At 49.5% G+C, this 23,965-nt stretch overlaps 1 protein-coding gene across 1 annotated transcript in view; it reads right to left on the bottom strand.

Annotated features, from left to right (window-relative positions):
• Positions 1-23,760, bottom strand: part of LOC132388969 (NACHT, LRR and PYD domains-containing protein 3-like) — a 59,272-nt gene extending 35,512 nt beyond the window's left edge. The window contains exons 1-6 of the mRNA XM_059961393.1: positions 23,598-23,760; positions 18,823-19,182; positions 18,078-18,238; positions 16,369-16,540; positions 16,203-16,268; positions 10,022-11,756 (exon numbers count right to left, since the gene is read on the bottom strand). Of these exons, the coding sequence (XP_059817376.1) occupies positions 10,022-11,756; positions 16,203-16,268; positions 16,369-16,540; positions 18,078-18,238; positions 18,823-19,182; positions 23,598-23,760 (2,657 nt within the window). The remainder of the gene's footprint in view (positions 1-10,021; positions 11,757-16,202; positions 16,269-16,368; positions 16,541-18,077; positions 18,239-18,822; positions 19,183-23,597) is intronic.
• Between the last annotated feature and the right edge of the window lie 205 nt (positions 23,761-23,965).

Below are 23,965 nucleotides of genomic sequence, written 5' to 3'. Positions count from 1 at the left end.
TGATGGGTTATCGAGATCCAAGAGGAGAAAGGGGATGGGGAAGAGAGATCCCTCATGAAGAAGAGTGATGGGGATGAGAGATCCCACAGTAAGGGGGATGAGGAAAGAGATCCGACAGGAGGAAGGGGATGGGGAAGAGAGATACCACAGGAGGAAAGGGATCCGGAAGAGAGATCCCACAGAAGGAAGGGGGATGGGGAAGAGAGATTCCACAGTAAGTGGGATGAGGAAAGAGATCCGACAGGAGGAAGGGGATGGGGAAGAGAGATACCACAGGAGGAAGAGTGATGGGGATGAGCTCCCATACGTGTTGGGGGTTTGGGGAAGAGAGATCACACTCGAGGAAGGGGGTTAGGAAAGAGTGATCCGACAGGAGGAATGGGAATGGGAAGGGGAGATACAACAGAAGGAAGAGTGATGGGGAAGAGAGATCCTATAGGAGGAAGTGGGATGGGGAAGAGGTATCCCACAGGAGGAAGGGGGATGGGGAAGAGAGATCCCACAGGAAGAAGGGGGATGTGGAGGAGATATCCCACAGGAGGAAGGGGGATGGGGAAAGGAGAACCCACAGCACTTGGGGTTATGGGGAAGAGAGATCCTGCAGGAGGAAAGGGGATTTGGAAAAGTGATCACATAGGAGGAAGGGGGACTGGGAAGATCTATCTCACAGCAGGAAGGAGGATGGGGAAGAGCTCCCATACGTGTTGGGGGTTTGGGGAAGAGAGATCACAGTCGAAGAAGGGGGATAGGAAAGAGGGATCCTACGGGAGGAATGGGAATGGGAAGGAGAGATACAACAGGAGGAAGAGTGATGGGGATGTGAGATCCCACAGGAAGAAGGCGGATGGTGAAGAGATATCCAACGGGAGGAAGAGGGATGGGGAAGAGAGATCCCAAAGGAGGAAGGGGGAGGGGGAAAATGATCGCTTGGGAGGAAGGGGGATGGGTAAAGGAGATCCTACACGAGGAAGGGGGATGGGGAAGAGATATCCCACAGGGAAAAGGGGGATGGGGAAGAGGTATCCCACAGGAGGAAGGGGGATGGGGAAGAGACATCCTGCAGGAGGAAAGGGGATTTGGAAAAGTGATCCCATAGGAGGACGGGGGACTGGGAAGACCTATCTCACAGCAGGAAGGAGGATGGGGAAGAGCTCCCATAGGTGTTGGGGGTTTGGGGAAGAGAGATCACACTCGAGGAAGGGGGATAGGAAAGTGTGATCCTACGGGAGGAATGGGAATGGGAAGAAGAGATACAACAGGAGGAAGAGTGATGGGGAAGAGAGATCCTATAGGAGGAAGGGGGGTGGGGAAAATGATTGCTTGGGAGGAAGGGGGATGAGTAAAGGAGATCCTACACGAGGAAGTGGGATGGGGAACAGAGTTCCCACAGGTTGTAGGGGGATAGAAAGAGAATTCCAACGGGAGAAAGGGGATGGGAAGGAGTGACCCCACAGGAGGAAGGTGGATGGTGAAGGGAGATCCAACAGGAGGAAGGGGAATGGGGAAGTGAGATCCCACAGGAGGAAGGCGGATGGTAGAGGGAGATCCAACAGGAGGAAGAGGGATGGGGAAGAGAGATCCCACAGGAGAAAGGGGGATGGGGAAGAGAGATCCCACAGGAGGAAGAAGGGTGGGTAAAGGAGATCCCACAGGAGGAAGAGGGATGGGGAAGAGAAATCCCACAGAAGGAAGGGGGATGGGGAAGGGAGATACAACAGGAGGAAGAGGGATGGGGAAGAGAGATCCTATAGGAGGAAGGCGGATGGTGAAGGGAGATCCAACAGGAGGAAGAGGGATGGGGAAGAGAGATCCTATAGGAGGAAGGCGGATGGTGAAGGGAGATCCAACAGGAGGAAGAGGGATGGGGAAGAGAGTTCCCACAGGAGGAAGGGGGATGGGGAAGAGAGATCCCACAGGAGGAAGGGGGACAGGGAAGAGATATCCAACAGGAGGAAGGGAGATGGGGAAGAGAGATCCCACAGGAGGAAGGGGGATGGGGAAGAGTGATCCCACAGGAAGGGGGATGGGGAAGAGAGATCCCACAGGAAGAAGTGGGATGGGGAACAGAGTTCCCACAGGTTGAAGGGGGGATAGAAAAGAGAGATCCTATGTGAGAAAGGGCATGGGAAGGAGTGACCCCACAGGAGGAAGGCGGATGGTGAAGGGAGATCCAACAGGAGGAAGAGGGATGGGGAAGAGAGATCCTATAGAAGGAAGGGGGATGGGGAAAATGATCGCTTGGGAGGAAGGGGGATGGGTAAAGGAGATCCTACACAAGGAAGGGGGATGGTGAAGAGAGATCCCACAGGAGGAAGGGGGATGGGGAAAAGAGATCCCACAGGAAGAAGGGGGATAGGAAAGAGACATCCTGCAGGAGGAAAGGGGATTTGGAAAACTGATCCCATAGGAGGAAGGGGGACTCGGAAGACCTATCTCACAGCAGGAAGGAGGATGGGGAAGAGCTCCCATACGTGTTGGGGGTTTGGGGAAGAGAGATCACACTCGAGGAAGGGGGATAGGAAAGAGTGATCCTACGGGAGGAATGGGAATGGGAAGGAGAGATACAACAGGAGGAAGAGTGATGGGGAAGAGAGATCCTATAGGAGGAAGGGGGATGGGGAAAATGATTGCTTGGGAGGAAGGTGGATGAGTCAAGGAGATCCTACACGAGGAAGGGGGATGGGGAACAGAGTTCCCAAAGGTTGTAGGGGGATAGAAAGAGAATTCCAACGGGAGAAAGGGGATGGGAATGAGTGACCCCACAGGAGGAAGGCGGATGGTGAAGGGAGATCCAACAGGAGGAAGTGGGATGGGGAAGAGAGATCCCACAGGAGAAAGGGGGATGGGGAAAAGAATTCCTAAATGAGGAAGGGGGATGGGGAAGAGAGATCCCACAGGAGGAAGAGGGATGGGTAAAGGAGATCCCACACGAGGAAGGGGAATGGGGAAGAGAGATCCCACAGGAGGAAGCTGATGGGTTATCGAGATCCAAGAGGAGAAAGGGGATGGGGAAGCGAGATCCCTCATGTAGAATAGTGATGGGGATGAGAGATCCCACAGTAAGGGGGATGAGGAAAGAGATCCGAAAGGAGGAAGGGGATGGGGAAGAGAGATACCACAGGAGGAAAGGGATCCGGAAGAGAGATCCCACAGAAGGAAGGGGGATGGGGAAGAGAGATCCCACAGGCGGATGGGAATGGGGAAGAGAGATCCCACAGTAAACGGGATGAGGAAAATGATCCGACAGGAGGGAGGGGTTAGGGAAGAGAGTTACCACAGGAGGAAAGGGATCGGGAAGACAGATCTCACAGGAGGAAGGGTGATGGGAAATAGAGATCCTATAGGAGGAAAGGTGATGGGGAAAGTGATCCGACCGGAGGGAGGGGATGCGGAAGAAAGATACCACAGGAGTAAAGGGATAGGGAAGAGATATCCCATAGGAGGAAGGGGGATGTAGAACAGAGATCCCGCAGGAGGATGGGGGATGTGGAAGAGAGATCGCACAGGAGGACGGGGGATGGGGAAGACATTTCCGGCAGGAGGAAGTGGATGGGGAATATGAATCCCACAGTAGGAAGCAGAATCAGGAAGAGAGATCCAACATGAGGTAGGGGGATGGGAAAGAGAGGTATCACAGGAGGAAGGGGATCCGGAAGAGAATTCCCAGAGAAGGAAGTGAGATGGGGAAGAGAGATCCCACAAGAGGAAGGAGAATGGGAAAAAGAGATCCCACTGGAGGTAGGGGGATGGGAAAGAGGGATTCCACAGGACGAAAGAGATGGGGATGAGAGATCCCGCAGGCAGAAGGAGAAAGGGGAAGAGATATCCCACAGGAGGAAGGAGATCGCGAAAAGAGATCCCTCAGGAGGGTGAATGGTGGTGAGATCCAACAGGAGGAAGAGGGATGGGGAAGAGAGATCCTATAGGGGGAGGGGTATTGGGAAAATAATCGCTTGGGAGGAAGGGGGATGGGTAAAGGAGATTCTACACGAGGAAGGAGGATGGGGAATAGATATCCCACAGGAAGAAGGTGGGTGGGGAAGAGATATCCCACAGGAAGAAGGGGGATGGGGAAGAGATATCCCACAGGATGAAGGGGATGGGGAAGAAATATCCCACAGGTGGAAGGGGGATAGGAAAGAGACATCCTGCAGGAGGAAAGGGGATTTGGAAAAGTGATCCCATAGGAGGACGGGGGACTGGGAAGACATATCTCACAGCAGGAAGGAGGGTGGGGAAGAGCTCCCATAGGTGTTGGGGGTTTGGGGAAGAGAGATCACACTCGAGGAAGGGGGATAGGAAAGAGTGATCCTACGGGAGGAATGGGAATGGGAAGGAGAGATCCCACAGGAGGAAGGCAGATGGGGATGGGAGATCCCACAGGAGGAATGGGCTGGGGAAGAGAAATCCCACAGAAGGAAGCGGGATGGGGAAGACAGTTCCCACAGGAGGAAGTGGGATGGGGAACAGAGTTCCCACACATCGAAGGGGGATAGAAAAGAGAGATCCTACGGGAGAAAGGGGATGGGAAGGAGTGACCCCACAGGAGGAAGGCGGATGGTGAAGGGAGATCCAACAGGAGGAAGAGGGATGGGGAAGAGAGATCCCACAGGAGGAAGGGGGATTCGGAAAATGATCGCTTGGGAGGAAGGGGATGGGTAAAGGAGATCCCACAGGAGGATGGGGGATGGGGAAGAGGTATCCCACAGGAGGAAGGGGGATTCGGAAATGAATTCCTTCAGGAGGAAGTGGAATGGGGAAGAGAGATCCCACAGGAGGAAGTGGGATAGGTGAAGGAGGTTCCGCACGAGGAAGGCGGATGGGGAAGAGAGATCCCACAGGAGGAAGGGGATGAGTTATCGAGATCCAAGAGGAGAAGGGGGATGGGGAAGAGTGATCCCTCATGAAGAAGAGTGATGGGGATGAGAAATCCCACAGGCGGATGGGAATGGGGAAAGTGATCCGACAGGAAGAAGGGGATTGGGAAGAGAGATCCCACAGGAGGAAGGGGAATGGGTAAAGGAGATCCCACACGAGGAAGGGGGATGGGGAAGAGAGTTCCCACAGGAGGGAGGGGATGGGTTATCGAGATCCAAGAGGAGAAAGGGGATGGGGAAGAGAGATCCCTCATGAAGAAGAGTGATGGGGATGAGAAATCCCACAGGCGGATGGGAATGGGGAAGAGAGATCCCACAGTAAGGGGGATGAGGAAAATGATCCGACAGGAGGAACGGGATGGGGAAGAGAGATACCACAGGAGGAAAGGGATCCGGAAGTGAGATCACACAGGAGGAAGGGGAATGGGGAAGAGAGATCCTATAGGAGGAAGGGTGATGGGGAAAGTGATCCGATAGGGGGAAGGGGATGGGGAAGAGAGATTCCACAGGGGGAAAGGGATCGGGAAGAGATATCCCATAGGACGATGCGGATTGGAAAGAGAGATCCCACAGGAGGAAGGGGGTTGGTGAAGAGAGATCCCACAGGAGGAAGGGGGATGCGTATAGGAGATCCCACACAAGGAAGAGGGATGGGGAAGAGAGGTCCTATAGGAGGAAGGCGGATGGTGAAGGGAGATCCAACAGGAGGAAGAGGGATGGGGAAGAGAGTTCCCACAGGAGGAAGGGGGATGGGGAAGAGAGATCCCACAGGAGGAAGGGGGACAGGGAAGAGTGATCCCACAGGAGGAAGGGAGATGGGGAAGAGAGATCCCACAGGAGGAAGGGGGATGGGGAAGAGTGATCCCTCAGGAAGGGGGATGGGGAAGAGAGATCCCACAGGAAGAAGTGGGATGGGGAACAGAGTTCCCACAGGTTGAAGGGGGGATAGAAAAGAGAGATCCTATGTGAGAAAGGGCATGGGAAGGAGTGACCCCACAGGAGGAAGGCGGATGGTGAAGGGAGATCCAACAGGAGGAAGAGGGATGGGGAAGAGAGATCCTATAGAAGGAAGGGGGATGGGGAAAATGATCGCTTGGGAGGAAGGGGGATGGGTAAAGGAGATCCTACACAAGGAAGGGGGATGGTGAAGAGAGATCCCACAGGAGGAAGGGGGATGGGGAAAAGAGATCCCACAGGAAGAAGGGGGATAGGAAAGAGACATCCTGCAGGAGGAAAGGGGATTTGGAAAACTGATCCCATAGGAGGAAGGGGGACTCGGAAGACCTATCTCACAGCAGGAAGGAGGATGGGGAAGAGCTCCCATACGTGTTGGGGGTTTGGGGAAGAGAGATCACACTCGAGGAAGGGGGATAGGAAAGAGTGATCCTACGGGAGGAATGGGAATGGGAAGGAGAGATACAACAGGAGGAAGAGTGATGGGGAAGAGAGATCCTATAGGAGGAAGGGGGATGGGGAAAATGATTGCTTGGGAGGAAGGTGGATGAGTCAAGGAGATCCTACACGAGGAAGGGGGATGGGGAACAGAGTTCCCAAAGGTTGTAGGGGGATAGAAAGAGAATTCCAACGGGAGAAAGGGGATGGGAATGAGTGACCCCACAGGAGGAAGGCGGATGGTGAAGGGAGATCCAACAGGAGGAAGAGGGATGGGGAAGAGAGATCCCACAGGAGAAAGGGGGATGGGGAAAAGAATTCCTAAATGAGGAAGGGGGATGGGGAAGAGAGATCCCACAGGAGGAAGAGGGATGGGTAAAGGAGATCCCACACGAGGAAGGGGAATGGGGAAGAGAGATCCCACAGGAGGAAGCTGATGGGTTATCGAGATCCAAGAGGAGAAAGGGGATGGGGAAGCGAGATCCCTCATGTAGAATAGTGATGGGGATGAGAGATCCCACAGTAAGGGGGATGAGGAAAGAGATCCGAAAGGAGGAAGGGGATGGGGAAGAGAGATACCACAGGAGGAAAGGGATCCGGAAGAGAGATCCCACAGAAGGAAGGGGGATGGGGAAGAGAGATCCCACAGGCGGATGGGAATGGGGAAGAGAGATCCCACAGTAAACGGGATGAGGAAAATGATCCGACAGGAGGGAGGGGATAGGGAAGAGAGTTACCACAGGAGGAAAGGGATCGGGAAGACAGATCTCACAGGAGGAAGGGTGATGGGGAAAGTGATCCGACCGGAGGAAGGGGATGCGGAAGAAAGATACCACAGGAGTAAAGGGATAGGGAAGAGATATCCCATAGGAGGAAGTGGGATGTAGAACAGAGATCCCGCAGGAGGATGGGGGATGTGGAAGAGAGATCGCACAGGAGGACGGGGGATGGGGAAGACATTTCCGGCAGGAGGAAGTGGATGGGGAATATGAATCCCACAGTAGGAAGCAGAATCAGGAAGAGAGATCCAACATGAGGTAGGGGGATGGGAAAGAGAGGTATCACAGGAGGAAGGGGATCCGGAAGAGAATTCCCAGAGAAGGAAGTGAGATGGGGAAGAGAGATCCCACAAGAGGAAGGAGAATGGGAAAAAGAGATCCCACTGGAGGTAGGGGGATGGGAAAGAGATTCCACAGGACGAAAGAGATGGGGATGAGAGATCCCGCAGGCAGAAGGAGAAAGGGGAAGAGATATCCCACAGGAGGAAGGAGATCGCGAAAAGAGATCCCTCAGGAGGGTGAATGGTGGTGAGATCCAACAGGAGGAAGAGGGATGGGGAAGAGAGATCCTATAGGGGGAGGGGTATTGGGAAAATAATCGCTTGGGAGGAAGGGGGATGGGTAAAGGAGATTCTACACGAGGAAGGAGGATGGGGAATAGATATCCCACAGGAAGAAGGTGGATGGGGAAGAGATATCCCACAGGAAGAAGGGGGATGGGGAAGAGATATCCCACAGGATGAAGGGGATGGGGAAGAAATATCCCACAGGTGGAAGGGGGATAGGAAAGAGACATCCTGCAGGAGGAAAGGGGATTTGGAAAAGTGATCCCATAGGAGGACGGGGGACTGGGAAGACATATCTCACAGCAGGAAGGAGGGTGGGGAAGAGCTCCCATAGGTGTTGGGGGTTTGGGGAAGAGAGATCACACTCGAGGAAGGGGGATAGGAAAGAGTGATCCTACGGGAGGAATGGGAATGGGAAGGAGAGATCCCACAGGAGGAAGGCAGATGGGGATGGGAGATCCCACAGGAGGAATGGGCTGGGGAAGAGAAATCCCACAGAAGGAAGCGGGATGGGGAAGACAGTTCCCACAGGAGGAAGTGGGATGGGGAACAGAGTTCCCACACATCGAAGGGGGATAGAAAAGAGAGATCCTACGGGAGAAAGGGGATGGGAAGGAGTGACCCCACAGGAGGAAGGCGGATGGTGAAGGGAGATCCAACAGGAGGAAGAGGGATGGGGAAGAGAGATCCCACAGGAGGAAGGGGGATTCGGAAAATGATCGCTTGGGAGGAAGGGGGATGGGAAAGGAGATCCCACAGGAGGATGGGGGATGGGGAAGAGGTATCCCACAGGAGGAAGGGGGATTCGGAAATGAATTCCTTCAGGAGGAAGTGGAATGGGGAAGAGAGATCCCACAGGAGGAAGTGGGATAGGTGAAGGAGGTTCCGCACGAGGAAGGCGGATGGGGAAGAGAGATCCCACAGGAGGAAGGGGATGAGTTATCGAGATCCAAGAGGAGAAGGGGGATGGGGAAGAGTGATCCCTCATGAAGAAGAGTGATGGGGATGAGAAATCCCACAGGCGGATGGGAATGGGGAAAGTGATCCGACAGGAAGAAGGGGATTGGGAAGAGAGATCCCACAGGAGGAAGGGGAATGGGTAAAGGACATCCCACACGAGGAAGGGGGATGGGGAAGAGAGTTCCCACAGGAGGGAGGGGATGGGTTATCGAGATCCAAGAGGAGAAAGGGGATGGGGAAGAGAGATCCCTCATGAAGAAGAGTGATGGGGATGAGAAATCCCACAGGCGGATGGGAATGGGGAAGAGAGATCCCACAGTAAGGGGGATGAGGAAAATGATCCGACAGGAGGAACGGGATGGGGAAGAGAGATACCACAGGAGGAAAGGGATCCGGAAGTGAGATCACACAGGAGGAAGGGGAATGGGGAAGAGAGATCCTATAGGAGGAAGGGTGATGGGGAAAGTGATCCGATAGGGGGAAGGGGATGGGGAAGAGAGATTCCACAGGAGGAAAGGGATCGGGAAGAGATATCCCATAGGAGGATGCGGATTGGAAAGAGAGATCCCACAGGAGGAAGGGGGTTGGTGAAGAGAGATCCCACAGGAGGAAGGGGGATGCGTATAGGAGATCCCACACAAGGAAGAGGGATGGGGAAGAGAGGTCCCACAGGAGGAAGGGGTTGGGTTATCGAGATCCAAGAGAGAAAGTGGATGGGGAAGAGAGATCCCTCATGAAGAAGAGTGATGGGGATGAGGGATCCCACAGGAGGATGGGAATGGGGAAGTGAGATCCCACAGGAGGACAGGGGATTGGGAAGAGAGATCCCACAGGAGGAAGGGGGATGGGTAAAGGAGATCCCACAGGAGGAAGGGGGATGGGGAAGATAGATTCCACAGGAGGAAGGGGAAGGGTTATCGAGATCCAAGAGGAGAAAGGGAATGGGGAAGAGAGATTCCTCATGAAGAAGAGTGATGCGGATGAGAGATCCTACAGGAGAATGGGAATGGGGAAAGTGATCCGACAGGAGGAAGGGGAATGGGTAAAGGAGATCCCACACGAGGAAGGAGGATGGGGAAGAGAGTTCCCACAGGAGGGAGGGGTTGGGAAGAGAGATCCCACAGGAGGGAGTGGATAGGGAAGAGAGATCCCACAGGAGGAAGGGGATCGGGAAGAGAGATCCCACAGGAGGAAGGGGTTGGGAAGAGAGATCCCACAGCAGGAATGGGTGTGTGGAAGAGAAATCTGACTAGAGGAAGAGTAATGGCTAAGAGAAATCCAACAGGAATAATCGGGTTGGGGAAGAGTGATCGCACAGGATGAAGGGGGTGGCATTTGTCACAATACATCTCAATCTGATTTACTGCAGTTTTACACAAATCCGTTTACTTGGAAGCAGCACAATGGAACAGTTTTAGAGTTCTGAGTGAGAGATAAACCAAGTTACCTCAACTCCTGGCACTTGCTCAGCCCGGGTCCCAGCCGCTGGATTCCTTCACACTGAATGTGGCAGCGCTCCAGGTTGAGATCATTTATAGTATCACAGAGTCCGATGGCATGAGACAGAACTGTACAGTCAACCGGGGTCAGTGTCATTCCACTGAATGAAAGTGTTTTCAGAGATCCCAGTGCGGCCTGAGCCAGTCCACGATTCTGAGACTCAAACAGGTAGTGCAATGTGTTCAGGAGTCTCCTTCTCCCAATGTCACCCGTGTTTCCACTCTGGCGTTTAACCTCCTCCTTCACCCAGTCAATCACCCGGCAGGTTGTTTGATGAGGAAATGGACCCAGAAACTCCTCCAGGCCCCGAGCTGTCATTGGGTTGGAGAGACCAGCAACAAATCGGAGAAAGACCTCAAATCGCCCATCTGTTGTCTTGTGGGCTTCATTGAGGAATTTCAGGATATCCTGGGGATGTACAGTCAGGAATTGTGCGACTGCAGCTACAAACTCTTGGATGGTGAGGTGTGGGAATGTGTACACCACACTGTGGGCAGAATCCTCTCTCTCCAAAAGCTCCATCAGGAACCCGGACAGGAACTGGGAAGGCTGCAGATTGAACTTGATCAAATCTCCGTCTGCAAACACAATCTTCTTCTCGGACACTCCTCTGTAGGCCATCTGACCCACCCTGAGAAACACATCACGGGGTCTCTCAATCTCACGGCCGTGATTTTTTAGGATATTGTAAATATAGTAGGAGTACAGTTGGGTGATGGTCTTGGGAACTCTCTGCGGGTCCCTGACTCTTTGTGTGAAGAAGGGGCCCAGTGCCAGAGCGAGGATCCAGCAGTAGGAGGGGTTGTAGCTCATAGTGTACAGGATCTCATTCTCCTGCACGTGTTTGAAAAGAGCTGCTGCCACCATCTGATCTTCAAAATGTTTGATGAAATATTCCTTCCGTTCCTCACCAACAAATCCCAGGATTTCAGCCCGGACACCGATCTTCGCTTTTTCCAATAAATGTAACACAGAGGGGCGTGTGGTCACCAGCACTGAACACCCTGGGAGCAGCTTGCCCTGGATTAAACTGTACACAATGTCAGACACCTTGCACCGGAATTCAGGATCTGTGCATGAGGCCTGAGGGTCTATGTTTCTCCGGCTGTCAGCAAAATCAATTGTGTCGTTGAATTCATCCAAGCCATCAAATATAAACAGCATTCCCTCTGGGTTCTTCCACAGTGATTTCAGGACATTCCCAAGGTAAGGATAGAAACACAGCACCAGGTTCGAGAGATTGATTGTACAATTGATCGTGTTTAAATCTCGGAACTTGAAACTGAAGACGAACTGGAACTGTTGGTAAATTTTTCCCGTGGCCCAATCATAAACAATCTTTTGTACCATTGTGGTTTTCCCGATCCCTGGGACTCCGGCCACTGCTGCCGAACTCCCAGATTTGGATTTACTCCGGGAAAAGCTGCTCTGGAACAACTGATCAGTCCGGATTTTTTCCAGCTCTCTGCGGAGATGTTCCTCTCTCCACTCCTCGTGGTCTCTGCCTCTTGCCAGCAGCTCATGTTCCACCAATCTCCGAACTCGAAGAGTAGAAATGACCGTGAGCTTTGTGTATCGATCAACCAGCTGGAAAACCTTCACCTTCTCCCTCATCAGGATCGTGTTCACTCTCAGTGTTCCAGTTTGTGCCCGCAGAGTCTCCTTGTGTTTCTGTTGAACATCTTCATGGGAACAGAGAACATATTCAAAATGTTAACTAGCTCAACTGACAAAGAACTTTATAACTACATTCCAATATCCTGTGTTTGAGATTACATGAATTAATTCAATGCTTCCATGGATATTAGGTCAGAAAATAAAATTCTGTCCACAGACATAGGAACTGACAGCGATGATTGTCTCAGAAAAATATCTAATCCTCATATTCTGACACTAATTACTGATGAAGGTGAACATTCCCCTGATATCCTATTGCAATCCTGACTGCACTCCCGTTACAAAGTTTCACTATATTTAAAGCATTGTTGTCATTAACAGACGATGTTAATGTTGATCTGGTGTGGAAATATGGAGAGCAGGACAACGTGCATTTTGGCAAAGCTACACACTGGGGTGTCACGGGTGTCCACTGCTCTTGCATCAAAACAAGAGCAGAATATGCCGGAAATACACAAGTCTGGCAGTGCCTGGGGGACAATCGCAGTGAACTTGTGGGTCGATAACCCTTCGGAATGACAAGAAAGAAACTGGCTAGTTTGTAGTCACAGTGATGGAGGATTGGTGAAAAGATGGAATCTCTGTTAATGGAAGAAACCACAAGCGTCTGTCTCAGTGGTGTACGTCGTGTCTGTGGGAGAGGGTGGTGAAGTCTAGACAACTGCTACTCATCAGTCTTGCTGTGGGGGTGTGGGGCTCTGTCTAATGAGGCCTGCGTCTGTCTCAGTGGTGTACGTCGTGTCTGTGGGAGAGGGTGGTGAGGTCTAGACAACTGCTACTCATCAGTCTTGCTGTGGGGGTGTGGGGCTCTGTCTAATGAGGCCTCCGTCTGTCTCAGTGGTGTACGTCATGTCTGTGGGAGAGGGTGGTGAGGTCTTGGCAACTGCTACTCATCAGTCTTGCTGTGGGGGTGTGGGGCTCTGTCTAATGAGGCCTCCGTCTGTCTCAGTGATGTACGTCGTGTCTGTGGGAGAGGCTGGTGAAGTCTTGACAACTGCTACTCATCAGTCTTGCTGTGGGGGTGTGGGGCTCTGTCTAATGAGGCCTCCGTCTGTCTCAGTGGTGTACGTCGTGTCTGTGGGAGAGGGTGGTGAAGTCTAGACAACTGCCACTCATCAGTCTTGTGTGGGGGTGTGGGGCTCTGTCTAATGAGGCCTCCGTCTGTCTCAGTGGTGTACGTCATGTCTGTGGGAGAGGGTGGTGAAGTCTTGACAACTGCTACTCATCAGTCTTGCTGTGTGGGTGTGGGGCTCTGTCTAATGAGGCCTCCGTCTGTCTCAGTGATGTACGTCGTTTCTGTGGGAGAGGGTGGTGAAGTGTAGACAACTGCTACTCATCAGTCTTGCTGTGGGCGTGTGGGGCTCTGTCTAATGAGGCCTCCGTCTGTCAGAGTCGACCGAGGATGTCCTGCCCCTGCAAGCCGGGACACTCCGATATGGAAAGGAAGCTTCTGCCGATGTTGCAAGCTCCCTCTCTCCCTGCATCTGATGTACACAAAGGAACGGCAGAGACTGACACAGCTGGGCACCAGAGGTGTCGCAGGAGATGCCAGTCTGCGTTGAACACCATTTAAGACTGCCTCAGGGGATCCAGATCCACTGGGTTTACTCCCAAACTCTTCCCCATGAGGGGTACAGTTACAGAGCAGTGGATGTTTGAGGTCAGAGCTTTCCTGTTGCTGGGTGAGCTGCCAATCACGGCCGACCAGACCCATCTGCCCAAAGGGACCGGTTGTAAGGAACCAGTAACCCGCCTTTACCCCTTCTCCTGTCGGAAGAAACGCTTCCCCCGGGCATAGTGGCTGAGCCAGACGCCTGCATCCCAGCTGCCCGTTTTCCTCTCTCTCTCTCTCTCTCTCTCACACACACACACACACACACACACACACACACACACACACACACACACACACACACACACACACACACACACACACACACACACACTACTGTTCTTATGGAACTTGGAACTTCTGTTAACCAACCAAGGGAGAGAATCAAATGTTTTTTGATACAGTATAACATTGAAAGATGTCTTCTTTCCCCAGTGTTTGACATAGAATTACATAATTGATTATCAGTTGTTCCTTAAATTTGTTCATAAGCTACAGGTATTCTTTCTGCTTTTCTGTATGTATTAATCTAAATAAGTGGTTATCGTTTATGAGATACATAATGTTACAATTTTATATATAAAATGTTCTTATTTTTAGGAGCCAGTAATAACATAGTAGGTGACCAATCAATAGTCATAAATGCAGAATAAAACTGTCCTTGAGGCTGGTGGGACATACCTTCAGCTTTTTATATTTTCTGCCACATGGGAGTATGAAAGGGAGAATGTCTGAGGGTTCATCAGCAAGGCTTTGGGTGGGGCTTGTGTCTGGCTAACTTAATTGAGTTCCTCCAGGAGGTGACAAAGGTGATGGATGAAGTCACAGATGGATGTTGTCTTCTTGATTATTGGTAGAATCTTTGACAAGGTTCCCACAGGGGAGACTCATACACAAGGTTAACATGCCAGGGAACTGTGATGAATTGCCCTGGCTGGAGGGGAACCATATTGGATATTGGTAGAATCTTTGACAAGGTTCCCACAGGGGAGGCTCATACACAATGTTAACATGCCTGGGAACTGTGATGAATTGCCCTGGCTGGCGGGGAACCATATTGGATATTGGTAGAATCTTTGACAAGGTTCCCACAGGGGAGGCTCATACACAATGTTAACATGCCTGGGAACTGTGAGGAATTGTCCTGGCTGGCGGGGAACCATATTGGATATTGGTAGAATCTTTGACAAGGTTCCCACAGGGGAGGCTCATAAACAAGGTTAACTTGCCTGGGAACTGTGATGAATTGTCCTGGCTGGTGGGGAACCATATTGGATATTGGTAGAATCTTTGACAAGGTTCCCACAGGGGAGGCTCATACACAAGGTTAACATGCCAGGGAACTGTGATGAATTGCCCTGGCTGGCGGGGAACCATATTGGATATTGGCAGAATCTTTGACAAGGTTCCCACAGGGGAGGCTCATACACAATGTTAACATGCCTGGGAACTGTGATGAATTGTCCTGGCTAGCGGGGAACCATATTGGATATTGGCAGAATCTTTGACAAGGTTCCCACAGGGGAGGCTCATACACAAGGTTAACATGCCTGGGAACTGTGGTGAATTGTCCTGGCTGGCGGGGAACCATATTGGATATTGGCAGAATCTTTGACAAGGTTCCCACAGGGGAGGCTCATACACAAGGTTAACATGCCTGGGAACTGTGATGAATTGCCCTGGCTGGCGGGGAACCATATTGGATATTGGCAGAATCTTTGACAAGGTCCCCACAGGGGAGGCTCATACACAAGGTTAACATGCCTGGGAACTGTGATGAATTGCCCTGGCTGGCGGGGAACCATATTGGATATTGGCAGAATCTTTGACAAGGTCCCCACAGGGGAGGCTCATACACAAGGTTAACATGCCTGGGAACTGTGATGAATTGCCCTGGCTGGCGGGGAACCATATTGGATATTGGTAGAATCTTTGACAAGGTTCCCACAGGGGAGGCTCATACACAAGGTTAACATGCCTGGGAACTGTGATGAATTGCCCTGGCTGGCGGGGAACCATATTGGATATTGGCAGAATCTTTGACAAGGTTCCCACAGGGGAGGCTCATACACAAGGTTAACATGCCTGGGAACTGTGGTGAATTGTCCTGGCTGGCGGGGAACCATATTGCGAGAAATTGCTTTCACTGGCGGGTGGTGAACCTCTGAAATTATTGTCATAGATGGCAGAGGAAGACAAGTCAATGGGTATACTAAAATGCAGGTCTATGTATATGTTGCTGATTCCGAAGAGCGTCAACATTTACAGAAGGCAGGATAATGGGGTTGAGAGGAATTGCCGAGCAAATTCACTGAGCTGGATGGCTTAATTATCTGCCTAAGTCTGATGGTTTTAGGGAGCATCTAGAGTATTGTGTTCACTTCTGATTGTCCAGCACTGGGGATGATTGGAGAGGGTGTAGAACAGGTTCACCAGGATGTTGCTTGGATTCGGTGGCATGTGAGGCAAGTAGAGGTTTGAGAAACTTGGACTGAGTGTAGCTGCTATTACGAAGGAGAAGGTGCTTCGGAATCTGAAAGGTCACATGGACTGGGTCATACTGTGTGTCAGGAGCATGTCTGGGGTGAGTGGGGATTCCCAGAGCGTTGGGACCTGGAGTGGAGGGTTCAGAGACACAAGGGCTGGATTAATACAGTAACAGCTGGAACAGCTGGAAAAATACATTTTACAATGTTCAGGCTACAACGAGAGATGATCTGAATTGTAACCTGAAACCAGAGATCGGCGAATGATTGTTGGTGGATTTTCGTTCCCAGATTCTGACAAGTCACATTCTAACATTTGAGATGTGGTTTGAACGGAGCATTTCATCACTCACCTGTCAGTTCAGTGGGTAACTCAGACAACCCTTGTGCAATGTTCATGTATTCCTCTGGGTCAGGACCTGTTTAAATCAAAAGAAATAATTCATGAAAACCAAACTAAAATAATTACAACTATTTAGTTCAATGTGCCTTTGTGTTCAGTGCGTGGTTTTAACATACCGAGCTCCTGTATCTCCCTCAGTATCCTGTCCAACTTCGGTAACTCAGTCCTCCAAATCACAAAGGATTCCCACATCGCCCTCCGGGCCCGGGAGCCTTTGCCATTTACCAAACTGAGGAAGAGTCTGGAACTCTCTGTCCGGTTTCCCTTCTCCGTCAGTTCAGTGACTTTCTATAAAAGCAAACAATTAATTTATTTATTGTGGAGTAGATGGACAGACATGGCGAATCGCACAGTTTAATATTCATCCTGGATTAATGAGCTGAGGTGAATTCCTGATAAGATGCAAAATTAATTTTAGACTGAATGCCTGTTCAACAGTACAGATATGCTGACCTTGCAATTATGTCATAGACCGATATGACGATTACAGCACAGTAACACAGTCCGTGCCGACCTGCACTCAGTCCATAACCCTCCATTCCTTTCCTGTCCATATACATATCCAGTTTTTAAAATGACAATATTGAACCTGCTTTTGCCACTTCTACTGGAAGCTAGTTTCACACAGTAACCACTCTCTGAGTAAAGAAGTTACCCCTAAACCCGTGTTACCTCTAAACTTTTGCCCCCGACTCTCAACTCATGTACTCTTGTTTGAATCTCCCCTACTCTCAATGGAAAAAAGCCTATCCACGTCAACTCTATCTATCCCCTCATAATTTTAAATGCCTCTATCAAGTTACCCCCCCCCTTCAAAATTCACGGCTCTAAAGAATAAAGACTTAACTTGTTCAACCTTTCTCTGTACTTAGCTGCTGAGACTCAGGTAACATTCTAGTAAACCTCCTCTGTACTCTCCATATTTTGTTGACATCTTTCCTATAATTTGGTGGCCAGAACTGTACACAGTACTCCAATTTTGGCCTTACCAATGCCTTGTACAATTTATCTTTACTTCCCAACTCCTGTACTCAATGCTTTGATTTATAAAGGCCAGCATACCAAAAGCTTTATTCACCACCCTATCCACATGAGATTCCACCGTCAGGGAACTATGCACCATTATTACTAGATCACACTGTTCTACTGCATTCCTCAATGCCCTACCATTTACCATGTATGTCCTATTTTGATTAGTCCTACAAAAATATAGCACCTCATACTTATCAGCATTAAACTCCATCTGCCATCTTTCGGCCCACTCTTCTAACTGTCCTAAATCTCTCTGTAAAATTTGAAAACTACATCATTATCCACAACACCACATATCTTAGAATCCTCTGCATACTTAGTAATCCAACGTACCACCCCATCATCCGGATCATTAATATATATGAGAAACAACATTGGACCCAGTACAGATCTCTGAGGCACATCACTAGTCACCGGCCTCCAACCTGACGAAGTTATCCACCACTACTCTCTGACATCTCCCATCCAGCCACTGTTGAATCCATTTTACTACTTCAATATTAATACCTAGTGATTGAACCTTCCTAACTCACCTTCCGTGCAGAACCTCATCACAGGTCTTACTGAGGTCCGGTACACTGATAAATACAGCAGGTGTGAGACGAAAAGGTGACGCTGAACCTGCAGTTCCCAGTGCTCCCCACCGGAACAGCTGAAACAAATCTACTGAGGACAAGTCAGAGATCAAAGTCTCCATTGCCATGTAGAACTCCTAGAACGCGCAGGAGTTTAATATTGATCACTATTCCCTCTGATACCAGCAGTTCAGTGACAATACACTAAATACACTCACCTCATTTTCTTCTCCACTGAAATGTCCATCCTTTGTCAACATCCAACCGAGTCGTTCAACTTTCTCTTCAATTGCATGTTTGAGTCTGTCCCTGTAGAACTTGGTCAGTTGGTACAGTCGATACTCGCCCCCCTCTGCCAGGAGGTCGGAGATTGTAAACTCTGGCTCAGTGAATATAAAATGAGAATGTAGTCACAAACTCAAATATCACTTGTCTCCACCGCTCTCACCCAGCCCTAACAAACCAGTCATGTCTTGAACCTCCAAGTTCACCTGCTTTCAGCTGGAAACACGTATTTTGCCCTAATCTCCAAGACTGGCCTTAAAAAACCGACGCATCAATGCGCTGTGCTAGACGCTCCCAGAAGAAACCCATTCACCAGAAACCTGTCTCTCCCACCGTCCCACCCACTCACCGATTTCAGTTTGAAATGGGCAATAAATGTTAAGACTGTCAATGATAGTCGCTTCCCAGAGATACTCTCTCTATCCTGGCGAATACATTTCCCAGAACACATATCCTGGAAATACTCTCTTATCCGGATAGCTGCATTTCCTCCGATACACATCCTGGAAATCCTCAGAACAGGTAGGACATTTCCTGTAGTGCGGTAACCGGTGCCACGCTACACCGCATGCACCACGCCCACACTTTTCCCCTCTCTTACCAACCCTCCAACAAGGAATCACATTTACCCGCTTCCCACCACATTCTGTGAACACATCACTCTCATGTTTCACTCACCCACTCCCTGTTGGGCACTTGACAATTCCGTGTTTAATGAGTTTCCGAGCTGACAGGCAGTCGCCTCACTTGTGCCGGTTCCAGGGTCCTGATCAGTGTCTCTGACGTCACTGTCTCTGGGCTGACAGGCAGTCGCCTCACTGGTTCCGGTTCCAGGGTCCTGCTCAGTGTCTCTGACGTCACTGTCTCTGGGCTGAATTTGCTCCTCCTCCTCTGCGGCCGGACCGCATTCCATTGGGACATTGCTCTCAATCTGACCCTGCTTTGGAACCTTGCTCCCCGTGTCCCGATCATCTTCCCTCGTTGAGTTACCTGGTAAAAGCCTCTTGAGTACTTTCTGTACCGGATTTAATTTTCCACCTGCAGTAAATGATGAATTGCAGGTTTAGAGTGATTTATGCTCGATCAAGGATTCACAATGGGTGTCTGCAATGCAGCCGGGACTCCGGTTGATCGGATTTGGAGTGGGACTGTGCTGGTGAATGTGAACCACACCTCCTGCTAGGTGACCATCCCGATAAGCCAGTGAGTGGACACATACACTCCCAGAAAAAGAACTGGATAGACACAGTAATACTGATCACCGACTACGCATTAACTGAACTCACCAATAACCAGCGGTTATTAATGGAAAGGCATTAGGTGATACCGGGAATTATCACTGGGATTATCTCCCATAAACATAAATCTCCCTGAATCACAAACAGTCCAGTCACCTGTGTCACTGACAGACAAGCCACTGGATTACTCGTGGTCCGATCCTCCAGATCCCACGTTCTCCTGTTACTTTGTCACACACTGTGTTGTCCCCCGGGTCAAAGACTGACCACTGCCTTCAGATGGACAATGTCCAGTCCCCTGGGTTACAGATTGAACATAACCTTTAAGCCCATGATGCCTGGTTCCCTGGGTCCTATCCCGTCTCCTGTATAATAATTGTCATGTCGCAACTATACAAATCATTGGCATTGGGAGAGTCTTGCAGCTAAACTTACAGTCTCGCTGAGAGAGCTTTGCAGTTGCTAATCTATAGGATGGATGTCATTCAGCTGTCAAGAGTGTTGGGGAGATTGACAAGTAAGTTATTGGATGGGGTTGTTTGATTTTTGTATTATTTGGTTCGGCTGAGACAGTTTTCCCCCGATCACCGGAGCTTGAAGGATAACCTTGCACACGTAAAACAGAATCAGAATCAGGTTTATTATCACCGGTATGTCACATGACATTTGTTAACTTAGCTGCAGCATTCAACGCAATACATAATCTAGCAGGGAAAAATAATAATGAATAAAATGAAAAAGAAAAATAAACAAGTAATCCAATTACGTATATTGAATAGATTTTTTTTAAAATCTGTAAAAACAGAAAGACTGTATATTTAAAAAAATGTAAGGTAGTCTCCAAAGATTCAATGTCGATTTAGGAATGGGATGGCAGAGGGGACCAATCTGTTCCTAAATCGCTGAGTCTGTGCCTTCAGGCTTTTGTACCTCCTCCCTGATGGTAACAATGAGAAAAAGGCATGCCTTGGGTCAGGGGTGTCAAACTCAGTTACACAGTGGGCCAAAATTGAAAAATCGGTACAAGTCGAGGGCCGGACTCGTTCAGCGTTTATTGCAAAACTTATTGAAGTGAATTTATTACACATTAACCTGGAACTAACAAAGCTTATGTTATTGCCTACAAAAACAACATTGAACATTAAATAAATAAATAAAATGCATTTATTTCTTATGGCTTTATCTGCAGCTTTTCCGGAGTAATTTCTAATGAAAACATTTTTCCACAGGCCAACACTCTGTGATTCACACTAGTCTAAGCCAGATACTTGGCAACTCATCTGGGATGCAAGTTCATCAATGTTTGTATTCAGGCTCTGAGCTGAGGAATTACTCAGAATTGAGTGAAGTTGTTCATCAGAAAGACGACTCCTGTGTGATGTTTTGTTTATCTTCATCAAAGAGAACAGCTGTTCACACAGATATGTGCTGCCAAACATAGAGAGCATTTGAGCAGCTTGGGTACGCAGCTGGGGCATTGTGTCGGGAATGAAACGTAGAAACTGTGCAGCGCCCACCGAGTCATACTTTGCCTTGAGTGTGTCACTACACTGGAGTTCCATCAGCTCCATTTGTATGTTGGTTGGTGCGCTTTCCACGTCAGCTGCAAATGGATTACTGAGCAGTTCAAACCTGCATTTTTGGGCTTCAAATTCGGCAAATCGCCGTGTGAAGTCGGCACCAAGTATGCTAAGTTTTTCAGCAAACTTTACACGTGGGAAGACTGCAGTAGAAACCTGCTCTTTCATAGTTTGGCAACACGGAAATTGGCTCAAGTTGTCTTGCTGCATCTCCGTCTCTCACAGGCGCAGCTTGGTTTTAAAAGCCCTCACTGCAGCGTACATGTCTGTGATCACACGACCCCGCCCCTGAAGCTGCAGGTTGAGCGCATTGAGATGGCTCGTGATGTCACACAGAAACGCCATTTCACAAAGCCAGCTCTAATAGAAAAAAATATTATTCATTAATGATATTCAGGAAATTAACCAGGGAAACCGAATAAACACTAAAAACCCTGAAAACCTGGTACCTGAATAAACTCAGCATTAGCCATATCATACGCCATAGGCGCTTCGATTACTGGGGCCAGCTTTAATAGTAATTAGATATTATCTCGCGGGCCAAAGATAATTACACCGCCGGCCGGATTTGGCCCGCGGGACTTGAGTTTGACATATATGCCTTAGGTGCTGGAGGTCCTTAATAATGGACCTTTTCTGAGACTCCGCTCCCTGAATATTTACAACTTCCGGCAGCTTCCCTCGGTCCTGTGCAGTAGCCCCTCCATACCAGACAGTGACAGACCGATGCAGACCACAAATGAAGTGTCTCCTGATCCTCAGCCATTTCCGAGGCTGGCAATGTTCTCAGCTCGGCTACAGAAAACAGAGTTTGGAAAACTCCCCTCATCTACTTTGCGCAGCGAGGGGGGAGTTGAGAGCTGCCCTGACAAAACCTGAAGAGTTGTATTATCGCACAATCTTTGAAATCCAGGAAATGAACTTGTCACCTGCCTCTGAATTTTATAAATGAAAGTTGAAGTTGTCTTTCACCTCTAAACAGGCCCTGATGTGCAACAAATCCTGAACCTAGATAATGTTATAGGGGTGGAACTGGACTCTCTGACGGTGGTGACTGAAAAGAGGATGCGGTCCAAGTTGCATGCCATCTTGGAAAATGCTCCCCTCCACTCCATAATGTTCTGTTTATGCACAGGAGTACATTCAGCCAGAGACTCATTCCACCGAGATGCAACACACAGCATCATAGGATGTCATTCCTGCCTGTGGCCATCAAACTTTACAACTCCTCCCTCGGAGTGACAGACACCCTGAGCCAATAGGAGGGTCCTGGACTTATTTCCACTTGGCATGATTAACATCATTATTTATGGTTTTATATTGCTTTATTTCTACACTATCCATGGTTGGTGCGGCTATAACGAAATCCAATTTCCCTCGGGATCACTAAAGTAGGTCGGTCTGTCTGTAGACTTTTCCGTAACAAACAACACCGCTGTCACATTCCTGTTGGTGTTTCACTCTCAACCTGCTGATTCAGGGTCTCCGGCTCCTTTCACTCAGGTGAAGCTTTGCCTGGTGAGCGGAGTCATTCGACCATTACTGGTGTCAGGTCCCTGCGCTGGAACTGTGGGACCGATCGATTACACAAAGTCACTTTACCAGTGGGATCAATGACACTGCTTGATGAAACTTTTTCTCTGCCCTGTTAGCGCCTGTGCAAGCTTCTTCATCTGAACTATTGTGCACCAACAGGGCAGAAGTTTAGTTATAAAGATCCAGGTGAACATACCTGTAGCCATTCTGATTCTGACTGACGGTTGTTGATTGTCGTCGTCTTGTCTGCACTCCGATCCCGGTGCTGGACAGCTCCGCCTTCTGTTGATGCCCTGAATTACATACAACAAGCAGACAGCGAGTCAGAGAGAGTTGGATTACTTTGCAAATGTGACAGTACAGCCATTCTCTGTATCAGAGCCGCCGTTCGCATCAACTCCCAAACCATGTCTGTATGTCTGTCCAGTGATATCTGGAGCATCCTTCCGATAGAGGCACAGAGCGACAGAGCACAGATACTGACCCTTCAGCCCACCGAGACAATGCTGACCACAGTGTACACTCAGATGGTCCTAATTTTCTAAGTTGGGCCCGTTTTCCCCCTGGCCTCTTCCTTCCATCTTCAGATCCCAACTGCTTCTGGAATTATACAATTGTGTGCTTTGCATTGGTGATCAATAACTCGTTCGCTTCCATTTTAACGCCCTTCCGGCGGCGATATTATTTGTGACGCTACACTTTCTTGTCAGCATTACTGAGATTTTCCACAGCTTATGCCACGATTAAAAACAGTTCTGAAAGCAAGGGTTCCGATTTCAAAGCAAGCGTGTGAAAAATCTGTTTAGACAATACGTTTCCCGTATCCAAAACTTGTCATTTCAGATGAATGCATGTTATCTTTTCCTTTGAGACTGTGTTTACTGTGGGTGATCCTCTCGACATCCTGTAGAAGCAGAGATTTTGATTCTGTTCAAGGCCACGGCACACAGCGAACCGATGTAAAACACAGATAATGGAGCGATTTGAAATAAAAATCGGAAACAGATATCAGAAGCTGAATTATTCTCACCTTAATTCACTAAGAATATTCAGTCTCCGTGTGGATATATTTTCAAGTTGTTTTCTTCCAACTTCATACCAGACAACCGGGCGAGGAGCCGGTGCTGCTGTTCTGTGAGACTCACAGCGCGACTTTCTGTGTGCAAGCTGCTGCCCGTCCGCAGGACGGATTCCGACACGCAGACATTCCTCGGATCAGGGAGCGGAGTTTCTGCTGAAAACAGATCCAAACGGTTCAACATTCCTCCCCTCCATTCAACTGTCAGCAAAGCCGGCTTAATATTGTAGTCAAATCTCACTGTTCCAGGGGGATATCAATAAAACGCGGTGACAGAGGAAAGAAAGTTCCCCAGTGTCAGCAATCTGAATGCCGACTTGTCACAATCGCTATCAGACTTTGTGAGTTTCCAGTATTCTAATTTATCTCAACTCTTAATCATCTGTGCC

This window comes from Hypanus sabinus, unplaced genomic scaffold (genome assembly GCF_030144855.1).
Source record: "Hypanus sabinus isolate sHypSab1 unplaced genomic scaffold, sHypSab1.hap1 scaffold_445, whole genome shotgun sequence".
Lineage (NCBI taxonomy): Eukaryota > Metazoa > Chordata > Chondrichthyes > Myliobatiformes > Dasyatidae > Hypanus > Hypanus sabinus.
Note: the sequence above shows the minus strand (reverse complement) of the source record. Positions and strands in the feature narration are given on the sequence as shown.